At 35.3% G+C, this 25,420-nt stretch overlaps 1 protein-coding gene across 1 annotated transcript in view; it reads right to left on the bottom strand.

Moving 5' to 3' along the window:
* The window catches only part of DACH1 (dachshund family transcription factor 1), a 438,545-nt gene that overhangs the window by 183,168 nt on the left and 229,957 nt on the right, over positions 1 to 25,420 (bottom strand). Inside the window, exon 3 of the mRNA XM_008260046.4 lies at positions 17,947 to 18,108. Coding sequence (XP_008258268.2) covers positions 17,947 to 18,108 — 162 coding nt within the window. The remainder of the gene's footprint in view (positions 1 to 17,946; positions 18,109 to 25,420) is intronic.

Here is a 25,420-nt window from a genome sequence, read left to right as displayed (position 1 = left end):
TATTTTAAAAAAAAAGAATGCAAAAGACTTCTGTGAGTAAAAAGAGAATATTCAGTAAGCAAGGATAATGTGTACAGAGTATGCGTGTCTACTCAGCCACTACTTCATGAAATATTCAGTCAGGACTACATGTTGAAGTACCACATACACAAAGTACAAACCAGTCAATGTGATGAAGCCTGAATTGCCCCCAGCAAGCTGATAGTCTCATAGAGGAGAATGATCATGAAGCAAAGAAACTTATAAATAAAGACATTGTTATAATGATGAGAGGACTACATAAAACAGGGCTATATGCAATGGTTGGGGTAGAGTGCTATTTGGACAAGCAATTTTAAATTTAGCATTCCAATTTTAGTATATGTGCTGCCAAAAAAATAAATAAATAAATTTAGCATTTACAATAGAACATTTAAACAAGCACTAGAAAATGAGTATAATTTGGGCAAGTCAGCAGCAAACAGAATAGAGCTCTACCTGCGAGTTTTTTGTTTTGTTGTGTTTTTGACAGGCAGAATTAGACAGTAAGAGAGAGAGAGACAGAGAGAAAGGTCTTCCTTCCGTTAGTTCATCCCCCAAAGGCCACTACGGCCGGTGCGCTGCACAGATCCGAAGCCAAGAGCCAGGTGCTTCCTCCTGGTCTCCCATGCGGGTGCAGGGCCCAAGCACTTGGGCCATCCTCCACTGCCTTCCCAGGCCACAGCAGAGAGCTGGCCTGGAAGAGGAGCAACCGGGACAGAACCGGCGCCCCGACCGGGACTAGAACCTGGAGTACCTGCGCCACAGGCAGAGGATTAGCCTAGTGAACCGCAGCACCGGCCTACCTGCAAGTTTTTAAGAAGGTCCATGTGGGCTGGAGCTGTGGTGTAGCTGGTAAAGCCGCCGCCTGTACGGCCAGCATCCAATATGGACACCGGTTTGATTACTTGCTGCTCCACTTCCAATCAAACTCTCTACTAGGGCCTGGAAAAGCAATAGAAAATGGCCCAAGTCTCTGGGCCCCTGCACCTGCATGGGAGACCCAGAAGAAGCTCCTGGCTTCAGATTGGCATAGTTCTAGCTATGCAGCCATCTGGGGAATGAATCAGCAGATGGAAGACCTCTCTCTCTCTTTTTCTTTCTCTCTCTGCCTCTACTGTTCTCTCTGTGTAACTTTGACTTTCAGATAAATAAATCTTAAAAAGAGGAAGAGGAGGAAGAAGAAGAGGAGGAGGAGGAAGAAGGAGAAGGTTAAAAAGGAGGAGAGGAGGAGGAGGAGGAGGAAGAAGGAGAAGGTTAAAAAGGAGAAGGAGGAGGAGGGGCGGGGGGAGGTGGTGGTGGCCCAGGGGCATAAAGGAAGTAGTATTATTGAGGAATTGAAGAGAGGCAAGTCTGGCAGGGAAAACAAATGGCAAGAGTAACCAAAAAGAGTTTTGAGGAGGGAAATAAAGTGCATTCCATATTATCCAAGGTCTTTTCAGGCCATGTTTAGGAAGCTGAATTTTATTCTTAGCCCAAGGAAAAGCCTTTGAAGGGCTTTTTATTTATTTATTTATGTTCATTTTATTTCAAAGGCAGAAAAAGACAGACAGACAGAGAGAAAGGAAAACAGGGATAGAGATCTTTCATCTGCTGGTTCACTCCCCAAATGCCCTCAACATCCAGAGCTAGGCCAGGCTAAAGCATGGAGCTCTCAACTCTATTTGGATCTCCAGTGTGCATAGCAGGATCCAAGTACCTGAGCCATTATATGCTTCCTCCCAGGGTGTACGTTAGCAGGAAGATGGCATTGCAATTGGAGGAGCCAGGCAAGAACCAGGTACTTTAATACTGGATGCAAGTGTCCCATGCAGCATTTCAGCCTCTGTGCCAAATGCTTGCCCTGTGGTAGGTTTTAAAAGGCAAAATTTGTGAACTGATTTAAGATTTATAATCATTACCATAACTGCTATAAAGTGAGGGGTTCCTTAGCCTAAGAGTGAGAACAGGAAGGCTGGTTTATGGGTTATTACTATGACCCTGGCAAAAGGTGCTGATAATATGGGCTACCACATTGGTGATGGATGCAACAGAAAGAGCGTAGGAATGCTAGAAGTGGTTTGGAGAAAGAATGAACAGCTGCATTACTTAGAAAAGTAAGCACAGGGCAGGGGAAGAAGAGCATGTTGAGGATGATTCCAAACTTTCTAGATTGAGTATCTCAGTTTTATTTGTTTTCTTGTGTTTTTTAAAGGTTGCTATGCACTGAACTTGGAGAAGACACCAAAATCAGAGTCCATCTTACAGTATAAGTGTATTTATTCATAATTAATCTTGTTTGACTTTGTATTTATTTGTAATTAATTCTTCCTGGAACCATACTAAAATTCTTGTTATGGATCTTTAAATGGAAGTGGTTGTGTAATCATTTAGAGGGGGTTACACAGTACTAACACTATCTATAGAATTTAATCACCAGATTGCATAATTTTTGTAGAATGAAAACCAAGAAAATTCCACTGTTATGCCATTCTGGAGCTTCATGGGTAGTTGAACTGCTTTCAATAATATTAATTCAATAATTATAATTACTCTGCAAGAACAGTTTTAAGAGAATGTATGTTGAGGTGGATAATACAGAAACTATTTGAAGAGTCCTGAGAAACAGTTTCACTTTATATACATGGTCCAAGAAATGATGCATAGATGAGAAAAAAAAAAACTAGCTAGCGTTCAGTTATTATTAGTTCTTCATATGAAAGGGAAAATAGATGCTAAGGCCAGGAATAAACATTAAAAGGCAGAATTAATACAAAAATTCTAAATTGTTAACAAAATCTTTTCAAACTAGAAGATCTATCAGTTACTAAAAAAAAGCAACTAAGTGTTTTGATGCTAAGGCATAATTAAAATATCAATTTGTTTCTAACTAAAATCATTTAACCTAAGTCAAAAAGGTAAATGTAACACCTTCTATACACAAATTTTGGAAAATTATCCAAAGCAATGTTTTCAGATTATCCCTTATTCATGGAAAAACTTAAGGAGGCACAAAACCATAAAAGCATATGTTCCTTTGCTGCGTATGCCTACACATACCAAAGTCAGTATTAAATTTTAAATCATAAATACAGTAAAACTTCCTTTTAAAAGCTTCAGACTACTTTTCAATTCATAAGTATAGGAATAATTTAAACCATTTTTTGCACGTTATTTTATCTATCAATAGTAATTAACACAGTCTTAATCTGGCTAATGTTAATGACCACTGTTCTCCTGTAAATCCCAGTTAAACCAAGCTTATTAAGGGCTAATTAAAGGAAGTCTTATGTGCACTGAATAAAGTAGTGTCTGTTTTTAAGAGTTGGAGTAGGTATTTTGTGTGATAACATAAAATGGGACAAAACTTTTCAATTAAAAGTTAACAACCTGATTATTGATTTTTAAGTATGCCAGTGAAATAACTGACAACGTTCCTTTCCTGTGTGCATTTGATTTTTAAAAGTATAACAATGTGGGCCAAAACTGCTAATATTTCTTAAGTATAACAGTAGTGTTAGATTGCAGCAAAATACATAATATTCCATTAGGATCAACAAGTGAGGATCATGGATAAGTAAGGAATGTTGAAGACATGTAGAGGAGGCAATATTACATATGGGTTCATCTAAAATTGAAACAAAAGGAATAATGGAAAAACCTCAGCTTTTTAGAAGATATTTATGAATATGTGTATAAATATGTATGTATTTGCTTTATTATTTGACATTTATTTAGAGGTCCAAGAACCCAAATAATCCCTAAAAAGCACTATGAAATTAATTAAAGTCCTATACTTTTGTTATAGATAAGCAAACTCAGAGGTTTAGTAAGAAGACAAAATGTTCTGACAGCAGTGAAAAGGGATTCATGTTTTTATACCCAGTCACAAGTTTTCTCATTCCCTCCTTTCCCCTCTCAAAGATTTGGGCTGTGGGATAGCAGCAAATGTTTTTAGAGTACTAACAAAGTTTTCGGCAGTCAAGATTAACTGAAAAGGAAATTGGTAGATTGATGGAAAGTGGGAGACAGGAGAATTAGGTATGTGTACATCATGGAATTGGGTCAGATTTGACTGTACTTAGTCTATTTGTGCTTTAATAAAATAAAATGATAACTATACTGTATGCAAAATTATTGTGTTATATTTTTATTGAAATGAGGAAGGGATAAGGTATTTCAGCTGTGAATAGTATAAAAGTTGGCATGTATATATAGAGAGAGAGAAAAAGAGAGAGAGAGAGAGAGAGATGGCATTTAAATCTTTGTCCCTAATACAACTTTAGGGTCAAATTGAGAGAACATCAGGAATAAATTTAGTATTGAGGGATATTTTCATGCAAATCTGTTTCTCAAAAGGAACTTGCATTGGGTAATGGATTATTTTTTTTCTTTTTTCTTTGACAGGCAGAGTTAGACAGTGAGAGAGAGAGAGACAGAGAGAAAGGTCTTCCTTCTGTTGGTTCACTCCCCAAATGGCCGCTGCTGCCGGCGTGCTGTGCCGATCAGAAGCTAGGAGCCAGGTGCTTCCTCCTGGTCTCCCATGCGGGTACAGTGCCCAAGCACTTGGGCCATCCTCCACTACCCTCCCGGACCACAGCAGAGAGCTGGCCTGGAGGAAGAGCAACCAGGACAGAACCAGCGCCCCAATCGGGACTAGAACCCGGGGTGCCGGCGCTGTGAGGATTATCCTAGCGAGCCACGGCACCCACTAGGTAATGGATTATTTTGACAAATTAGATAATATTGTCTATGGGAAGACTTCCTTACCTGCTTTTATCCACTCATTTCTTTTTATTCCTTGTTTTTGTCACCTTTATTTCTCAACATTAGTAATTTATATACAACTAATCATAATTTCTGTTTATTGACTAAATGTAATATTGCCTGCACTGCATGAGTTTATGATACAGAAATTTCAAACCACAAATCACTCCAGATTCTTGAGGGAATAAGTAGATGTTATACAATTATACTACAGTCTTCTTTTTCAAAAGAAACAGTTACAAATAAATGATTCATTCTGGATGATCGTACTTTGAAATAACACATTATTCAATTGAATCACACTTGAGAAAAATTACACAGAATAGCAAAACACCCAGAAGAATAACATGGATGTAAAGTTTTCAACTACACTATGAATCCATTTCTAAGAACCACTACCACAAAATTAATATTATACAAAGGAGAGATCTAAATAAGCCTTGTATATTTATTTTCCATGTACACTGATCTCTTTTCACTCACAGCAAGCAGGTACCTCATTAATCACAGGACTATATATTCAAAAGTAATCAATAAAAATAGTACAGGGGCTGGCGCCGTGGCTCACTAGGCTAATCCTCCGCCTAGCGGCGCTGGCACAACGGGTTCTAGTCCCCGTCAGGGTGCCGATTCTGTCCCGGTTGCCCCTCTTCCAGGCCAGCTCTCTGCTGTGGCCAGGGAGTGCAGTGGAGGATGGCCCAAGTGCTTGGGCCCTGCACCCCACGGGAGACCAGGATAAGTACCTGGCTCCTGCCTTTGGATCAGCGCAATGAGTCGGCCGCGGCGGCCACTGGAGGGTGAACCAACGGCAAAAGGAGGACCTTTCTCTCTGTCTCTCTCTCTCACTGTCCACTCTGCCTGTCGAAAAAAAAAATAGTACAGGAACTGACAAACAACTAGTCAATGGTACAATTTTTCCTGAAATACTTAGCAATAGTATTTTAAAATAATTGCTGTGGTCAATGCTACTTGCATGTTGGTCAGCTTACTTGTTAAAAGAGAATAGGTGTCACATACATTACATTTTTAGCTGCTTGAGGAAGTTTATCACTACTACCTTCAACTCATTTTGTCAGGTTTACTAAACAAAGTTTTGAAGGCCAATAGAATGAAAATGAGAGAGGAGAAGAAAAACATAACATTTTTGTTAGCCCATAACTTCTATGTTAAGAATTTCTGTGTGATTGACGAAAGTGAAGTATCTACTTATTTTGAAGTAATCATTATGAGAATTTATATCTTTAGAGATATTGAGTCTATGTGGATGGTTCAATATCAACATGAATTAAGCCAGTTATGGGACACATCTTTCTTAGCTGATAGAACTCAGAAACTGCTGAGTTACACTTTGTGGTAAACATATTGGAATGTTGCCAAAACCATAATAAACATTTCTGAGCTCCTCTTTCCAGGGAACTCTTTTAAAAATCAATTAGAAGTGAAAGTCTTTCAATGCAAGTGTTTTAAAATGTCAAGCTTGTATTATTTTTCCTGGTTGTGTAACAATGGCAATATTTCACAACCTGGATATTAAATTGATTATATTCTATAATTAAGCTATTAAAGGAAATAGAATGTACAAGTGAACTAAAATTAACACTACAGCAGAATTGGTTTAGGTTTAAGAAAATAAACTCAATTAGGTAAAAAATGCGGAAGGCAAAGGGAGACAACATGACTAAGAAGGAGATATAAATGTGGGTTATATTTTATTTTAAAAGAACACTCAGGTTATATTTTGATTTTGAAAAAAATTTTCACTTTACATGTCAATATTAAAATAATGTCTGCTTTGTTTATAATTCCTGATTCAGGATTTTTGGAAGTTTTCTATATACAATAGCAGAGGATCAGGTATGAGTCTAAATGTACAAAACAGAATTCTATTTGAAATTTATTATAAACAGTAAATGTTTTTAATATTAATGTTTATTTTTTAAAATGCGTAATATAAATATAAGCAAATACCTTATATGCATATATATTTATATATGTGTGAATACATTCCTAACTGGTTTATATGAAAAGGGAAGATTGTCAAAACTTTTAAGGGGAGTGTAGTCAATTTTTTACACACTAGAAATAACTTGAATATAACACTTATCTATATACTGATGCCATATAAAATTAGGCATTTTAGGAAAAGTAAGAATGAAAACTGTAACTCTCAAAAAGTGTGCTGCCTTGCTCAACAAATGAACCACAAATTTACTATAGAGCGCAAAGGATTAAAATTCCTCATCTATGTGTAACAAACACATTGATATTAATTGGTTTGTCCTTTCAAGTTGTGTTTATCTCTTCATTTCCATCACAGTTTCAAAGGTCACTCTGTTCCATTTATAAATCCAATATGACAGAGATTAGTAAAAGCAAAAAGCAACAACTAAATGAGTACATCATCATGTAATCACACATCTCACAATTCATTTATCCAATTAATAAAAAATACCATCAAATGCTTCATGGTGAGTTTTTCCAAAGCATCAAAATGCTTCATGTCAAGATGACTTAATCATCAACGTTTAGGTTAGACATTATAGGAAGTGTGCAGAAACAGTGATATTAAACTTCAGTGGAAAGAAAGCCAAATAAATACGTCCATAGCTTTCCAAAATAAATATACAGGTAAATTCAATTTATACTTGTAACAAGCTAATGAGAAATTCTTAGAAACCTAAATGAGATTCAAGAGTGTGTCTGTATGTGCATGTCTAGATATTTATTTCTAAGGTCATATATAATAGAGAAAATAAATAAACCTAAAGGAGTGAAAAGGATACCATTGTATACTAATAGAAACAAGAAATGCTATAATTTCGATGTTCTTTTTTATATGTTTGTTTTAAAATAGCCTACAACACCATGAAATAGAAGCAAGTTCTCTTAATGTTAGCACAGGTTTGGACAGTGGCAGGCAGACATAGGAAAGAACAAGAAAAAATGAAATATGTGCCTGTGTGCATTAAAATGAGAAACTTGAGGAAGTCAAATTTAGAGTGCTAAAGAATTTTTTATATAAAAATTTGGTCATATTGATATGATTAGCATTTCTAACTTTGATATTTGTAAAGATAAAATTTGGACTGATATAACCATTATCTGATAGATTCTGTGTTAGTAAGCCCCTCTCTAAAAATGTATTTGGGATATGAAAATGTAAGCCAAGAAAACGGAGATATTGAAAACCAAAATCTAAAGCAAGATGATCCAGAAAACTTTGTAGCACAACAATTTCAAGCACTTAAATTACAGAAAGATGAAGAAAAAACAGTCTATTTCCAAAAAGCAGACTAAAATACCTAAGCCGGATTATATTTATTTAGAATTTTTCCCAAAAACAAATGTGAGTGAAATAAAAAGCATTAAATTCATTTTTAGAAATCAATCTGTCTCTCTCTCTCTCCTTCTCTAGTCTGTTAAATTTATCTGTGTGTCTCAAACATTATATGGGTATAGCATCCAAAGCCAGAAGCAAGAATGTTTTTAAGATTACCAAGTTTTCAAGTACACTCGAATATATAAAGCCTAGTACAAATTAAGAACCTCATAATATTAAATTATTTCATATGAGGAGTCTTTTAAAAGTGGCTAGAATTGGAATTCAAAGATAAATGTATTTTGGAGTAAACATTTTGAAATCTTTGCATAGTTTCTTTATAAAATGAATTTTTATGAACTTTAATACTGAATTTAAAAAATTTCTGCACCAAAATAAATTTTAATTCTACTGTCCTAGGGCTTTCTGAAGTATTCTAGTATACTTTTAAATTTACTTATTAATTTATGCATACTTATAATTTTGTGTGTTTAATTTAATTGTCAAGCCATAAGCTATTCTTTTAAGTAAAATATGCCTCCTGGAAAAGATTAAGTAAAAATATGGTTATTAAATGTTTTATAAGTTGCTGTGGTCCCTAGTATCCTAAATATAATACCTTCTATAAAATTGAAAATCTTCCCCAAATGTTCTAATCTGTGGCCAGTGGCCAGTTAAAATACTATATGAATTATTTGCTTTTAAAATTTTCACTTAGAAGAATGGAAAATATTTCTAAGAATTCTTCTAATGTTCCAGTTTTACATAAATCTAATCAATGGAAAGACTTAAATATATGCCATAAAGGCATGCACAGAATTGATTAAAAATGCAGAGGTCAAATTTTCTTATAGTGTTCTAACTTTGAAACACTTATATATGTTTATCTACCTATATGTATATATCTCCCTTCTCTGTTCTTTATCCCTGTAAAGATTCTTACTGTCAGCCTACACATGACCCCAAGGAAGTAAGTACACTTCTTGGCTGAACAATTTATCAACAGCTTGAAGTGACAGGAATGGTGATCCTATCCCTGCTTCCCCACATATCAGATGTAGGCCACATTCTTCAGTCTGCAGAACCAAAAAGAGAAAAAGTCCCTGTCGCATTTGCCCTTTCATAGAGATGGAAATATTATTAGAAAGGACATAAACAGACTAATTAAATCACAGCAGTATGGCTGGGATGACAGCTGGTACAGCGTGTGACTGAGAAGATCCATATCTGTGAACAGGAGGTACTTCACTTCCAATCCATTCGCTATTAGGTGCTTTCAAGCTTGCTGTGCAGACATTAAATAATAACATATCATTTCCAAGACTAAAACGATGTAAAGAAATAAAAAGGCTTTCTAACCAAGAAACCTTTTGTGCAACACAGAAAAAAAAATCATTTACCACTCAGTTCTGCTTTTGAGATAAAGATGTAATAATGCCATTACCTTTCATCAGCAGGATCCTTGAAAATCAACACTCTTTGCTTATCATGCTGTGAAATACAAATAGAGCTAAAGGCATGGTCTGCGAGGCACTGCTGCAGCGATATTAACTAACAGATCTGCCCTTTGTGAAGGAAACCGTATCCGTTTCATTAGTGCAGACTCTAATTCAAAACTGTTGAAAATGAACTGCACATACTGTTTTAATAACAACATTCCTAATCATTATCAAATTGGTAATTCTCTCAGCATTGAATGTAAGGGTCTGTGTTTCCATTACAACCTGCTGTTAAAGAAAACCATATTTAAACCCCCCATTCTTTCCTATCTTCCAAATTATATGGGTTCATTTTGGGGAGGTTGAGCATGAAAAGAATGCAGAACTATGTATGTCACCTTATTTCATCTTAAGTGAATTGACGTTTTCAGACATTTATGTCAACTACCATATTATTTACTTATTATCATTTAGTTATACTATTTTATATTCAATTTGACATGCCATGATTCATACAAATGGCTTTATGCAATTTTGAAATATTTGGACAATTTAGATAAAGATCACAGTCACACCAAGGTGAAACACTAGGTCTGGTGACAGGTGCATTGGCTCAGAGCTATAGACTTGGGTGGCACACCCACAATAATGTTGGGCCATGAATATCCTAATGAAGTCTCAGTCTCTTTTCTAATATTAGGACACAATGAGATATGTGAAAACATATCTCTTCAAACATTATATTGTATGTAAAATATAGATGAGATTTATTTAAATCATACATATTCAATCATATGAAGTTAAAATATAATGCAAATAAAACACAAGTGATCACAGTAACGAATCACATAAAAGTTGAAAAAATTGCATATGACCTGGGATTACTTTATACAGAAATATTGCTCTCATTATGTTTCTTAACCTCATAATACATTATAGCATGTTGGTGTAGCTTGATAATCATCATTTCCAGGGTTTTACTTGATAAAAAAAAAAGTAGTCTCCTGGAATATCATGGAATCTACTCTACATTTCCATATGTTTTATGATTACACAAAGATAGAGTTAAATAAAATAATTTAATTTATATTTCTTAATATGATATGCTTGAATTATCAAGGTTACTTCATTATCCAATAATTAGTTACAGTAAACAATGTGAAAACAAAAACATAGCATAATATTTACTAATTATGTTGTTCAACTGTCCATACAGATCAAGATGAAGAAAGTGAAATGGAAAAACTGCATAAAAAATGAAATTATTCTCAGCATTCTGCTTAACTGCATTATAAAATAAATTTAAGAGTTCATATAGGAAACTAACATGTAAATATTCACACTCCAATGATTTCATTAACATACTGGAATGCATTTAGGAATATATGTTCAAATATTTTAACGTGAAAAAATATTGCATTAATTCTGAAATGTGTGAAATTATTATGGATCTTTTAAAACTATAGTTTACAATTAGATTCTTTTTTAAAAGGCATATATATTAACCAACCATTTGATCAAGCTCTTTTTCATGATTTTCTGGAAAGTGAAAGGCATCCTTCTGCATTTTCTTGTAGCTTGATCTTTGATCATTTTTATTGGCTTTTTATATAAATAATTAAGATTGAAACATAGAAGTCACTGTAAAAATGCCTTTGTCTTTTTCTTTTACTGAAGTTTCAAAAACCAAAGAATTTCAGAGCAAGAGAGAAATCAAGTATCAAGCTATTTAGTTTCTAAATAAGAAAGTTCAACAGTTATGAAACTTCTGTAAGTAGTTGAGTTCTCTATTAGTGGCAATATTTCTAGAAGCTAAATCTTCTGATATATTTTTTGTCTACTTCCCCACCTGGGTTTGTGGACTGCTTTTGGCAGGTTAAAAGATGTTCAGATTTTGCACAATGATTTTTTGATAAGTTGATGTTAAATTCGCTCCTTATTCTTTAGATTTCTCCATTAGAATACCATACCCAAAGTATTCCATGAAGAAAAAGTACCAGAAATATTAAACATTTATAAATGCATTCTATCTGATGAAAGAATAGTAATTTTGTTTGCTTTTTAATGTTAGGGTAAGCAACTTTGTGTAAATGTCAGGATATGAAGACATCTTTTGCATAGAGAATGATGTAAACCATATGGCCTATTCACAATCAATTGAATTACAAACCATGGCAGTTGCTACACTTTTAAGAGATGCTTATGTGGTCTTCCATTAAAGTTCCACTAATGTGACATTTGTAAAAAGGTTTATATTTAGATATACTTCCCATATCATATGTGAAGCCGCAAAGAGCAAAAGCATCAATTCAAATTGTTTATATATAAATTGACAGGTATCAACTCAAAAATTTCTCACTTCATGTGCCAGAATCTTTTTGGACTTTCAGGTTAATGTATGTTTCCATGTTTACAAGACCCTGGCTGTTAATAATGTTAAATTTTACTCATTAGGCAGGAAGAAGGATGTTAAAAATCATTGTTAGGCAGTGGAACATTAAAGTTAAAAATACTTTCCATATTTCATCTGTTAAACAATAGCAAATTTCTTATGAATCAGTGATACTGTAATTGAACTGGAGACATTTTTAGAGCAAGCTTGCTTTGGCTTTTTCACCCTCCGATTTGGAATCTGCTCACAGTACTGCCAGCTTAACCAAAAAGGATTAACTCTCATATCCAACTGAGAACACAGATAATTCTCAGTAATTGGTAAAAAATGAAGATGAATGGGGCTGAGAGATAAGGAGCAATTAGCTCATCAGCAGTTACAGCTGTGCACTCAATCCGGATCCATCTCTTGAGTCTCGGCCCCTTTTAAAGAACCTAAGCAGAATAAGCATAGGACACCCCCTCCCCAAAAAATTGCTATACCTGCCCATCATTTCTCTAGTCTTCCATTTTATTTCTTTACTATACAAAGACACCTGTCATAGCATGCTATGTAAATTACTACCTCTCTCAGGACCTATGTCTAAAGCCAATCTTCTTTTTAAACTTTTTTTTTATAACAGAAACCAAATGACTACTGTAGACACTCTTAAATTCCCTGTCAATCGTTTCATTATAGCAGCATCATCTGTTTGAAAATATAAGCAATTCCCTCATCTAATTATAGGAAGGATTTGAGGTTCATTAACATTGCCAAGGCAGAGAATCCAGTGTGCAACTGCAGAGCTCTGCTTGGTGGCCTGCATTCTCAGTTTCCTTTTATTTGCTTTCTCAAGGTCTCCAAGACTTTTTCCTGAAATCATAAAATTAATTTTTTCCTTCCAAATGGACACGTGTGTTAGAAGAAAGGAAATGACTCCAATGTATTCTATTTCTGCAGAAATGCCTTTTAAAAAAAAAAAAAAAGGATAAGGAGATGGTCAGCAGGCAAAGACAGTTTTATCTCCCTATCTGCCTGTTGTTGTTTTCATATATATGTTTGTTTTGCTTTGTTGGTTAGGAGACAGGAAAAGTGAGGACTGAGGAATACAACCAAAGAATATGGCTATTAATCTCAAATCCAAACTTGAAACTTCTATATCTTTGTAACTATTCCAAGTTTGGCAAAATAAAAAAGAATCATATGTTTGGGGTATGTGAAACGTGCTTCTGTTTATAGATCACTCAATAGTATATATTTGCCTGTATTCCACAGTGTTCAAAAAGAGAAAATACTGAAGTCTTAAGATCACTTCCTTAAAGAAATAACAGCAGTTCGGGGGTTACAACTATAGTTTAAACAATGAGATTTTCTTGGGACATCTGTTTTGAGATCACATTTTGAATAGATATGAACTCATTTCCTACTAAGCAAGCAATCTACTATTGTTGATAACTGTTTACCAGCTCTGTGACTCAGATATTAGCTAGTGGCAAAGGTCCCTCTTAAATCCTCTGAGTATTTTTTAAACTGTGTACATAGTGTTTTCCTTAAATTAAATGTTAACAGAAGTAAAAATGCAGTCTTTTCCTGCCTCTTGGTAAATTGTAGTTCACAAAATTTTGCACTTGGGAATAATATTTAATGTATTTACCTTTAAAGACTTATTTCCTTTGTTGTCATTAGTGAGGGGAGTAAGATACTAGGTTTAGCACGTAGTTAAATAACATAGAAACTATTAAGAGATGTTCACTATGTCAATATTTATGTAATATTTAGAAACCAGAAGTAAAATTAAGTTTCCTTTATTTAGATTAAAATGATTGTGATTAATTTAGTATCCTCAAAAGTATGCATGATGACAAAAAAGGATAAACAGATAAAAACACAGCTATAGATATTATCAAATTGACCTTGGGTTCACCGGTTTTAAATTCTGTCTTTTCAATATCCCAGTTCCAATTTCCAAGCAGCATTTTTTTAAGCTGGTTATGCAGATCAGTCCTTACAGCAAAAAAATAGCAATTTATCTGGCCTGTATGTTGTGGATAGTGTTGCCACTAAAAAGAAACCAGGACATTTTTCCTTCTTATCTGCTATGTAGCTCATATCAGCCAACCTGTCACAAGATAGTACTTGATATAAACAAGAGATTGCAAAGACATCTCAGTAATCAATATCAGGATGGCTACAGTATGGAAACCCCAACCAGTGCATATCATTTGTCTCAGCATCTATTTCTATGGCCAAATGAAGCATTAATTCAAATCATAAATCTATGGTGATTTAAATCTGGGAATGAGCACCTGCCTGCTTTAATGATTTATTTTGTACATTTCAGTAAGCAGGAGATTTGTCCATATGAACTGACAGGTCACCTTCAGATGCCAGGAGCAGACTGTTTATCACCATGCAGACTAGCATCTCATCTTAGCAAGTAAATATTAAACTAAAAGAATCCAATTGATTGTGGATGAGGGAGAATGGCGACATGGCCATATATTTTACTCAGCAAACTGCTGCTTCTCTCAGACCTATCCTGAGGTCCTCACTTCTTCCTAAAGTGATCACTCTGTTGGGAAGATGTAAGCTCAAGGTTACCATGTAAAATGAAGTATAAAATAATTATTTCTCAACGGCAAAGGTTTCTTCCAACAAATTTAGTGGCAGGTTTTTAAGATTCATATTATGAACTGGAAAGGGTCATCTATAATAAAATTTTCCTATCAGCTCACCAATTCAAATTGAGGCAAACCACACGAAAACAAAATCTATTCTCATGGGCTATCAGGATTTACTTACAAAGTGAAAAACAAAAACAAAACAAAACAAAAAAAATAGTGTACCTGTAAAAAAAAAAAAAACCAAAATGTTTAACAGTACTAGTGAGCTAGAAAGAACAGAAGGAAAGAAAAGAATACAGATTTGACTTCAGAAATGTCACTGACATTTGGACAAGAGTGAGCAGCAACATTCTATCATTTAAGTATTGCCTCTCTTAAGGGTTTTACTACTTCAAAGAGCCAACTAACAGCTTGATGAGAGTGGTAAGTTTGTGTTCTAAAATACAGACCCTGGAGATTCCTGGGATTCCTTTAGGAAGCCATATGCTTCAATCCCACTTTCTAACTACTGAATGACACCTAATCCTCCTGGAGAACCCAGCAACCCTGTTATGACTGCCTGTTTACCAGATTGGATGCCTGTATTGTGATAACTTTTGTATTTTTAGACTGAACTAAAATGGAACCTACAACCAAATTAAAATGATGGAACAGCTGCCCCCCAAATTACACATAGAAGTGCATTTTAACAAGTAATACCTACCAGAAGGGGCAGGAAAACAGTGGAGGAAGCAGTTGATGCAGTAAAAAGAGGAAGAAGGCATGTTCAGGAGGGAAAGTTTATGTAAACAGTAAGAGCAAAAGCAATACCAAAACTATGATTAACTTGACCAATGAACAAACAATGTGGTAAACAGACACTGCAATCAATAATGTGATAAACACTTGACAAACATTTTAGTTCTTGTGACGTAGATACTGTGATTTGTGCCGTCTTCCACGTGTGCAACGTTAGGTTCAGAAAGTTTGAAATCACAGAACAAGGAATTATTGAATACTTACCAAGAGGCATGCTTTGTCCTCTGAACCAGGGAATACTGGGGCCACAGAAGCTGCTCAATTCAACAGCTGCTTTAACTGATACAAGCTCAGCCTTCCATCTTCTACATCACTCTGCAGCCTCCCCAACGTACCCCCAGACTCCCCAAACTCACGTTCCCTGCTTTCTAGATTCATGAGTGAGTGGAGGTCCCCATGCAAGACAGTGCTATAAATCGCCAACTTTCAGAGGATATCAGTGTGTGAGAATGGGGTGAAAATGACAATGACATCATTTTCTTTAATACTAATCCTTCTACGAACATTAAAGTAAATTTCTACTCCTGGTTCAAACTGATAAAAGGAATTCTAGTTGTTTCTTTTTTAAGCCATTATACAATAATTGAAATAATCTATGATTTGGTCACAAAGCAAAGACTTCTACATGATATTGAATATTACATGTACACCAATGCTTAGTTAAGAGACTTCTTTTTTCTGGGTGCTGATTTCCCCACAGCCTACTTCTGCTTAACTGCTCAGGAAAATTCAGAGGTACCATGTTTAAACGCATTTTGCTTTAACTTGGCTATTTTAGGAATACTCCACCACAACATTAACCACCAAGAACAGTCTGTAGTAGAGACCTACTCTGTTAAAATTTTGAAAAAATCCAGACTATGTTTTGAATGACAACTGTGATTTATAATAGCTAACTGCTTGGTTTTAACAAGTGTTCAATTTCATCCTTGAGCCAAAGTAAAAGATTTTCATTTAAAGTAGCATATACTTAATAGTTCTAAAAGCAGAACTGCAATTCTTTCATTTTATTTCAAAAGTGTATTAACTTTTAAAACTCTAAATTTACCCATGCAAACCATGATATAAACAACTCTCTGGCTTCACTGTTTCTCCAGAGAAACATTCACAGAGGCAAGTGCTGAGCCTCTCCTAGGTTCAGTTTTACAGTCATCTCTCTGGGCTCTCCCTCCTGTCACTGCGTCCTTCCAGGAACTGCCATCACCACGAACTCTTGGTTCAGGCCTTTGCTGCCAGGTCTTTTTAGTTTTGTTTATGTAGTTCTGCTGAAATCTTCTATGCGCCTCCCCCCACCACATCATTAAAAGCTGTCCTTTAGCATCATTGAAACAGTGACATTTTGTGCTTTACATATGTATTTAAAACTTACTTTCCACTCTACAATTCATGTCAACCATATGTTTTCAGGGAGTTATTGTGAAAATGATTATTACTACAATCCATAGTTTTCCTTTGTATACCCTTAACTATGTCTTAATGAACTGAAAGTAGAGAACTACTGATTAACGTAACAAATAATCTGCTAATTTGCCACATGGGAAAGAGAATTACTGTTTCCTTCATGAGCATATGTCGAATACAATCTCATCCACATATCTTACAGTGTCCAAATTTCTCTTACTGAATAGTTTCTGCATGTTAAGCGGGAACAATGCAGGGCAGAAGGGGAATAAAATGTTTTACCACAGCAGCATCTATAGATTTAATACAAAAATGAATCCACATTTGAAGTTCTGCTTGAAAAAATAAATTGCTGAAATGGATATATTTCATTGTAAAACTATCCCATTTGATTGGACTGTGACAATTAATTTCTCATCTCTCTCCATATAGTTATTTTTTTAATGAGAGACACATTGACAATAATTATGAATAAAAATAACTAATCATCAACATAATTCTTACATGTGACTGCCCAGGAAAGGATCAAGTTTACAGTACTCCTACTTTAGCCATGGGTTCACTTTCCACAGTTTGAGTGATCTGCAGTCAACCAAGATCCAAAAACATGGAGTGGCAAATTCCAGAAAAGGAATTCAAAGGTCTTAAATAACTTTTGCTTTAGTATTTTATTATAATTATTCCATTATTAGGTTTTTTTGTTAATCTCTTATCATGTATAACTTATAAATTAAACTTTATCACAGGTATATATATATATATATATATAGCATAAAATATAGATACAATTTTAGGGAACCACTGGAGGTCTTAGAAAGTGTCTCTCATAGATTTATGATATATACTATATACCACTATATATGTTTTGCTGCTAATGGTAGTTAATTTGTTACTTGATAACAAATGCATTAACAAAATACAAAAATAAAGTATAGGATTTCATTTGTACATATTTTCTCTTACATATACTCAATATGTTTTCCTATTTATTCAAACATTTATGTAATGAGATATTAATTCAAAACTTACAATAGAAGCTTCAGTCACAAAGTTGATCTTATAATAAAAATGTCACTAATAATTTATGTAGAGTGCATGTTGTTGGAGATACAAAAGATTATCTTAGAAATGTACACTTATTTCAAACTAAATGACCAAAGTTTTTGATTGAAAAGTAAACAATTCTGTAGCAGAGTGATTACAAGAAGTTTCGGTGAACATAAAACTTACCAACACTTGAATTCATGTCCCCATTTTCAGAATCTGCTCCATGTTGGTTATTACTGGCATGATAGTTGCTCATAGCTTCTAATTTGATTTTTTTCACCTTCATTGCTTCGGCAATAGCTGCATTGGTAGCGGCGGCAGCTGCTGCAGCTGCTGCTGTCAGACCTTAAAAGAATAAATTAAAAATGAGGTAATATGAATTTGATTTTTCATGAAATAGTCCATGTACTTTATATAATACACATAAAAACATATATTAGAAAATCTGATTCTTTTCCATAACACTCTGATAACATATATTCATTTCCAACTAATGAAACTACCTTGATACAAGGAGTAATGTGCTCTTCAAACTCTCAAATTAGATATTAGCAGAAACATAATTCATACTTAAAGGACAGTAGTGAAAGTACAACCAAAATTGTTTTTCAAGGAAAGTAACCTGACCATGTCATTCCCTGTTTAAAATCCCTAGAGCCTGGAAAGAAGGGGAAAATCTGACTTCTTGCTACATCTATAATAGTTTTCATTATAAAGTGTAAACCTGCTTCATTACTATGTCAGTTTCCTCACTATATCTTGTCACATGTTGGTTGATATCAAACATGTCACCATTACCCACACGAGTGCACGCCTTGCCTCAGCTTTCTTCCATGCCATTCCCTTTGTCTGAACTCTTCTTGCCCATGACGCACTTTCCTGACTTGTCATCCTCCAGAAAAACCCTACTATCTATAGGAGTCCCCGATATCCTCCAGTTGCACAGATGCTTTGTCTACTTCTCTCCCCGTGGAGCACGTGTATACTTCTATTAGGGCGCGTGCCATGCTGCAGTGTAATGTCTGTTTGCCTGTTTCCCTCATTACATTTTAAACTACTCAATTGCAAGGACTACATCTTACTGAATAGTTTAGTATTCCTAGTATTCGAGAAAAATAAAATACAGTAGCTAATACTTTGTTTCTACTTATTAAATTTAAGTGCCACTTTAAGTGGTGACACAATGATTTAATCATTTTAACAACTCTAAATGATTGATTAACATCACCCTTACTTTACAGTTTAAGAAGCACAGCATAGGATTGAAAACAGTATGATCTGGAGTTGACATTTCTCGCCATGGCACCAGGAAGTTTGTGGAGAACAGTTTGTCTCTGTTCATCCAGACACCAGGAGGCAGAAGTAGTCATGAGATAGAATTTGAGGCCAGAATGTAACAGCCATGCAATTTTGCCTTTATATAAGAATATTTATATAGATAAATAGCCAGCAGATGTTTTGAGCAGGGGAATGGTTTGTCTTCCATAAATACGAAAACTCTTACCCAGTCAATTCTCTGCAGCCTGCGATTCCTGCTCTGCATAATGACAGACACTGGAATGTATGAATCATCTCTCCTAATTCTAAAACTTAGACCATGTATAAGACACTATATATCTTCTCTGCACCCCCAGCCCCATATTCTTTGTGCCATGGCTGCTTTCGTATTTCTAACAACAGTGTTCCAGCCCTGTTTGAATTTATCTGTGTGATTTATTTCCACTCCCAGCTGGTGGATTAGGGACTGAGCACCCTTCTCCTCTTTTTTCCTCCCCACTAATCATCCCTGCTAGTTACTACAGCAAATAAGTTACAGCCCAAGGAATTCTAAGAAAGTCTTTGTCAGTGGAAGTCTCTACTATGTTGTTAGAGGTGAGGCAACCTCACCTTTTCCTTCAGATCAGACCAAAAAGGCCCCTTCAACTTTCACCCCAAAGCAACAAGAGCTTCAGATGGGATCTTTGCATGGAAAACTGTTAAACCACTCCTTAAAAGGCACTGCTCTAAATTCAAAGACTCCATCTGGGTTTGGTCTGAACATTCATTACCTTTTAAGTCACAATTTGAACTGATTCTCTCATCTTCCTATGATTGAATTCTCTCCCCCAATTACTCATTTCCTTCAAAGATGTCTCAGAACATTCTCTTTCCTGTTCTCTTAAAATTCTCTTTGTGTTTCCCAGCAAAATCTCTTTTCCTTGATTTTGCTTTGAGACCAATAGGAACATCCCAGTTATCCCCTCTCTCAGTCCCCTGATGTTGACCCATCTCCAATTTATGATATTCCTGAAATCTTTATCTCTGATTTATGCTGCAAGCAAGTCTTGTTCATTTTATTCAAATAATATAGGTAAACCTACAACTTGATATATGATTACTATTTTTGTATAGATCCATCAAGTTAAGTAGCATAAAACAAAATTATACATGATATGGCCTCGTAAAAGCCATTAAATCTTCCGGGTATTGTTTATCTGTAAAACCATTCTAAATCTCAAAGGGAAAATATAAGTCTTTAATACTTTAAACTATGTTAAGCATTCCACATAGTACTTAGCAAAAACTAGACTTGCTATATATTCTAGTTCCTCAACAAGAAAAGTCCAAGCCTAGCCATGATTCCTGAAGGATATCTGTAGACTGGCACAGATATGAAGATGTGGAAGAATTAGACTTATCTTTACATGACTGTCTTTGCTCTTGGCTATTTTCCCAAATATACATATATAATATATATTCCTAATATATATAATATGTGTGTGTGTGTATATATATATATATATATGTATGTATGTATAAAGAGGGTGAGCCCCAGGCTGTGACATACAGTGGCTACCTGATCCCCAGCGGAACAGTGGGAGAAGGTGGCCCTTACACTCATCATGATCAACACAGGTCTCCCTCTCTTCACTCTTCTACAGCACCCAAGGCACAAGGCCCCATATTCCCTGGAACTATGCATCAGTAACCCAGCCTGCTTCATCCCAACCCCTTGGTCCTGGAGGAGGGGATGCCAGCAGAACAGACAGAGGCGATGAGGTGCTGACAGCAGCAGTGATGACTGATGGCTAAGAAAAAAACATTGAAAAAAAAAAAAAACACCACAAATCTCCAGATGTAGCTTGTAAACAGAGGAAATATGGAACCAGAATCTTGGGGGTGGGAAGAAGCAGGAAAGGTGGGAGAGGGGCAGGACTGCTTCTTGTTACTAGTGCCCCACATGAGGGGGGAGAAGGCCTCCAGCAGAAGCCCAGGTCCCCCTGATGTGGTTTCCACAGGGAACCTGGGCCTCACCTTGACAACGGCTGACCCCCTGCATGTCTGCCACTGCAATAGATCCTCCTCAAATCCCAGGATGATGGCAGTGTGGGCTGCGGGCCTAAATGAAGAGGGGCTAGAGGACTCAAACAACTGCCTTCCTTCCTGTACTCCAAAGAAGGCCTAAACTTTTAAAAAATAATTTTTATAATGTTATTATTAATCAGATCTCATTTATAGTAATTCCTTTTCAAATCACAAATTCCAAAAGATACACATATGTCAAACCCACATGCACATATACATGCTATAACTTAACTGAAGTGCTTTTTAATATCCTATTTTTAATCCAGTGTCATGAAGGAAGAAACATATGCAACAGTTCCTCTATCTCATCTAGCTATTTGATAGGTGCTCGCTTTTAATTCTTCAGCATCTTCCATCTTCAATATTCTCCATTTCCATTGCTGTCTCTCATACCCCATGCAAGTGTTCATTGTTTATTCTCCTCCAGTTCCAGTGCCTCCCACCAGGTATGAGCTAATTTTCTTCCTAAGGGTCCTGGTATAAACTCTTAACCACTTCAACTTTCCCTACTTCCATTTTTTTATTATTCATGCAAAAGTCTGCATAACCACATGGAAATGAAGATCTGATCATAGCATTCAAGGCCTATGCTCAGGATCAAGTTGAATGCTTCCGATGGCTGTCTGGGTCCATTGTGCTCCGTTCTCTGACAGTTTGTATGGAATATCTCCTTCAGCTCTGTCTTGAATTTTTGTGCTCCAAAAATAACGCCTTCTTTCACTTCCTCTAGTAAGCTACATAATTATTTCAGTCTTTGCATGTGATGTTTCCATTTTTAAGAGAAAGTCTCCAGTCCCTACTCCAGATATGCCCAAGCCCTTCCATTTGATGGCTTATATACTGTTCTTTCAGAGGAGGCTGAGTTTCCTTATCAACATTCCATGAATGAGCTCAAGGCTCCTCCAATGTATGCCTCAGGTAGAGTCAGGGATCCAGCTGCCTGTGTTATCCCCCCTGCTGGCTGTGAGTGTACCATCCTCAGCTGTATAGCACAATCAGCCCTGGAGCTTTCAAACCATGCAAAGAGCTTAGCCATTCAACCTGAGATTCTGGCACTTACTTTACTACAGAAAGCACTTACTTTCTGTAGGTTTATTTTTGGTTGATTTTACTTTTACATTTGTCCTTTTACCATACCATGTGTGTAGAGATAAGTGGTCCTTTGAACTATTTCTTACTCCTCTTTTTCGGGGATGTTACTGAAGGAGGTGAGGTTAAGACTACCAGTCTACTTAGATGATAGCACCAAAAATGCAGAAATATCTTCTTAGTATATATTTCCAAAAAATCTACCACAATGCCTGGCAAAAACTGTCAGTGAAAGAAAACAGTTTCAAACTATCTTACTTGGAAAACCACAGGAGAAATGTGGTAATTATTTTGACATTGTCAATGAAAAGCCATTTAAAATATTGTTTTATACTATTAGAAATGTGAAAATATTAGGAGTAGCAAATCTCATTCATATACAGCATGACTCTCCAAAAGTGTACCTTGCCTAAAGCTGCAGAGAAACAGAAAAGATTCATCTCCTCTACATGTACTGTACTTCCTATTGGCCTTTCAAATCCCTGATGTAATTCGTGAATCCCCTCCAACTTGCTGTCGTTAGTATAAAATCAGGTTATTATCCATACACTAGCCTTTTTTACATAAAGGTTCCATTGTATATGTCATACCTTAATGAGATTGCCTAAAAAAAAAAAAAAAAAAAAAAAAAAAAAAGAAAACAAATATAATAAATTAAAAAAAAAAAACTCAAGTCTTTGGTCTATACTACATAAAGAGCTCAAAAAATCAGAATGACTACATTTTCCAAGTAACCACAGTTGTCCACATCTATAAATTTTGGTAACTCCTAACATTTAGCATACTTTTTAACATCCTTTATCACCCTTTTCCTGCTTAATATAGGTCTCCCCTTGCCTCAGATTCCTGGTCTTTTGGTATACACTACTCCTTAGCCCACTCTGAACTACTTTATACTGCAAATTATCACTGGTTCTACTTTCCCAAAGAAAATAAATCGATTTTTTTAGAGCCGCATTATGGAGCACTGTGATAAGCCACCACCTGTGATCCTGGCATTGTATATGGGATTCAGTTCCTGTCCCCAGGCTGCTTCACTTCCAGTGCAGCTCCCTGTTACTGCACCTGGGAAAGCAGAAAATGGTGCAAGTTCTTAGGCCCCTGCCACCCACCTGGGAGACAAGTTAGAAGTTCCTGGCTCCTGGCTTCATACTGGCTCATCTCACACCATCGTGGCCATTTGGTAGTGAGCCAACAGATAGAAAATCTCTCTGTCTCTCCCTCTCTCTGTAACTCTAGCTTTCAAATAAACAAATAACTTTTAAAAAATTAATTTTCCCTCTAAAATAGACAAAACAGTGTTTCTTAGAGTGACACCAGACAGCAAATTCAGCAACAGTGCATAGGAAAAATGGAAGGTGAACCTTCCTTGGAACCACAGAATCAAATCTATTCTGCTATAGCAGGGGAACCTCCATTTTGCATTTCAAGCAATTAGTTCTGCTGTTCATTGCTCTTAGATGTTGACAATAACCTGAATTTGTATTTTAGCAAGCTCTCTTTTTGATTCTTAAAGCATACTCACTTTTGAAAACCACTGCAATGGTTATCTGCTTGATTAATAAGCATTTATTGTATAATACACTTTTGTGTAAGTTTTCCATCCAGATTTCTTTTTCTCATTGAAGGAAAGTGATATCTATCAAGAGAGATGATAGATACATAGATAGATAACATATATAATGAACAAATGAATGATTAAATGATCTGTTACATTAAGGACTGACTTACCCATCTATTTTACCACACTAAACTTACTTTCACACACTCAAAGAATGTATGTGCTATCTCATACACCAGGACAAAAACATGTACTGAACTGAGAAACCAAATGTAGTAAAACCTAATTTTATTTTAAAAGATTCTGTTGCTTTTTGGCCTTTTGGCTCAGATCAAGTGCAAAAGATTCTAAACCCAATTTTATCACCAACAAGAGGGAAATTTAACATGCACTTAAAATTAATTTTCCATGGCTAAAAATAATAGATTGAAAAATGTTTTGTTTTAAAAAGGCACTTTCCCATGTATTACACACTCTTAGACTTTTCCTGAACACCAATGGAGCTGTGCATCAAACATAGGTTAGTATCTAGTATGCCTTCTATGATGCAAAAATTTTGGGACTTCTTTTTCTTTCCTATTTGAACTTGACATACAATCATCACTTGCAATTTAACACAATGAATATGTTTTCTACACAGAACTAAGAATCAGGCTTCTATATCATTGCCTGAATTATTATGTAAACTCACTGCCCTGGGTATTATTGTGCTTGGCTTTTTCAGAACAAATTCTCTATTATTTTCTAAATTGGCTACTATCAAAACTTTTACCTTGGGTACTCAATTTATTTTACTTTCACTGTTTTATGTTCCTTTCCTTTAAAGTTATTGTTGAGTAAGTGATTGGCATGGACATTACTAGGTACCTAAGTTCACTATCCTAAGTAAAATATGGAGGTTGGAAAAAAGCAGAGAGACTTTGGACAATATGCATCAAGCCTATTGGGGATAGTGTAGCAAGTTGTATAATGTCACTGGCTTAAAAATTCCCATCTCTAAAAACAGAGATAACAATTCTGACTCACAAGAGTGTTGTGAAGAATTAAAGTGAAATATATATATATATATATATATATAAACAGTATGAGCAAATTTTAAGTGCACTGCAAATGGCAGACAATAATACAGTACTAGTAACTAATAATATCCATTATCTCCTTTTGTTTAGTATTGCCTTTGTTCAGTTACAAACAAAAAATGCAAATATGACAAAAGGCATTTAGCCACATAGAATTAGAATGTAGCCATATAGAATTAGAATGTAGCCATTTGACAAATGGGTATCTAAACACCATGTTTCCAGCAAATCACTTCACTTAGTTGTCTCTGTTGATCAAATTTATTGTAAAATCACTAAATCTACTCTTGTGCTAGACTGATACAAAGTCTTTGTTATTTCACATAAAATATCCTAAGACTAATCCATGAATTTATCTTTTGGAAGGTAAGCAGGCATTGCTACTATTTAAGAATACCTTTTTTTTTCTTTGTAAGGGTTGCATTTTCTTCTTCTTTCAACTTTAATAAAACATCATTTAAATTCTTCAAATGCCATCATACAATTCTTATTATTTTCTTTAAGAACAAAAAAAAGTATTCCAATTCTATTTTTTAAATAAGTCAGTACCCTTAGTTATAAACAGGAGATTACAACTGTAGAT

Source organism: Oryctolagus cuniculus, chromosome 9 (assembly GCF_964237555.1).
Source record: "Oryctolagus cuniculus chromosome 9, mOryCun1.1, whole genome shotgun sequence".
Classification (NCBI taxonomy): Eukaryota; Metazoa; Chordata; class Mammalia; order Lagomorpha; family Leporidae; genus Oryctolagus; species Oryctolagus cuniculus.
This window is presented reverse-complemented; position numbering and strand designations above follow the sequence as displayed.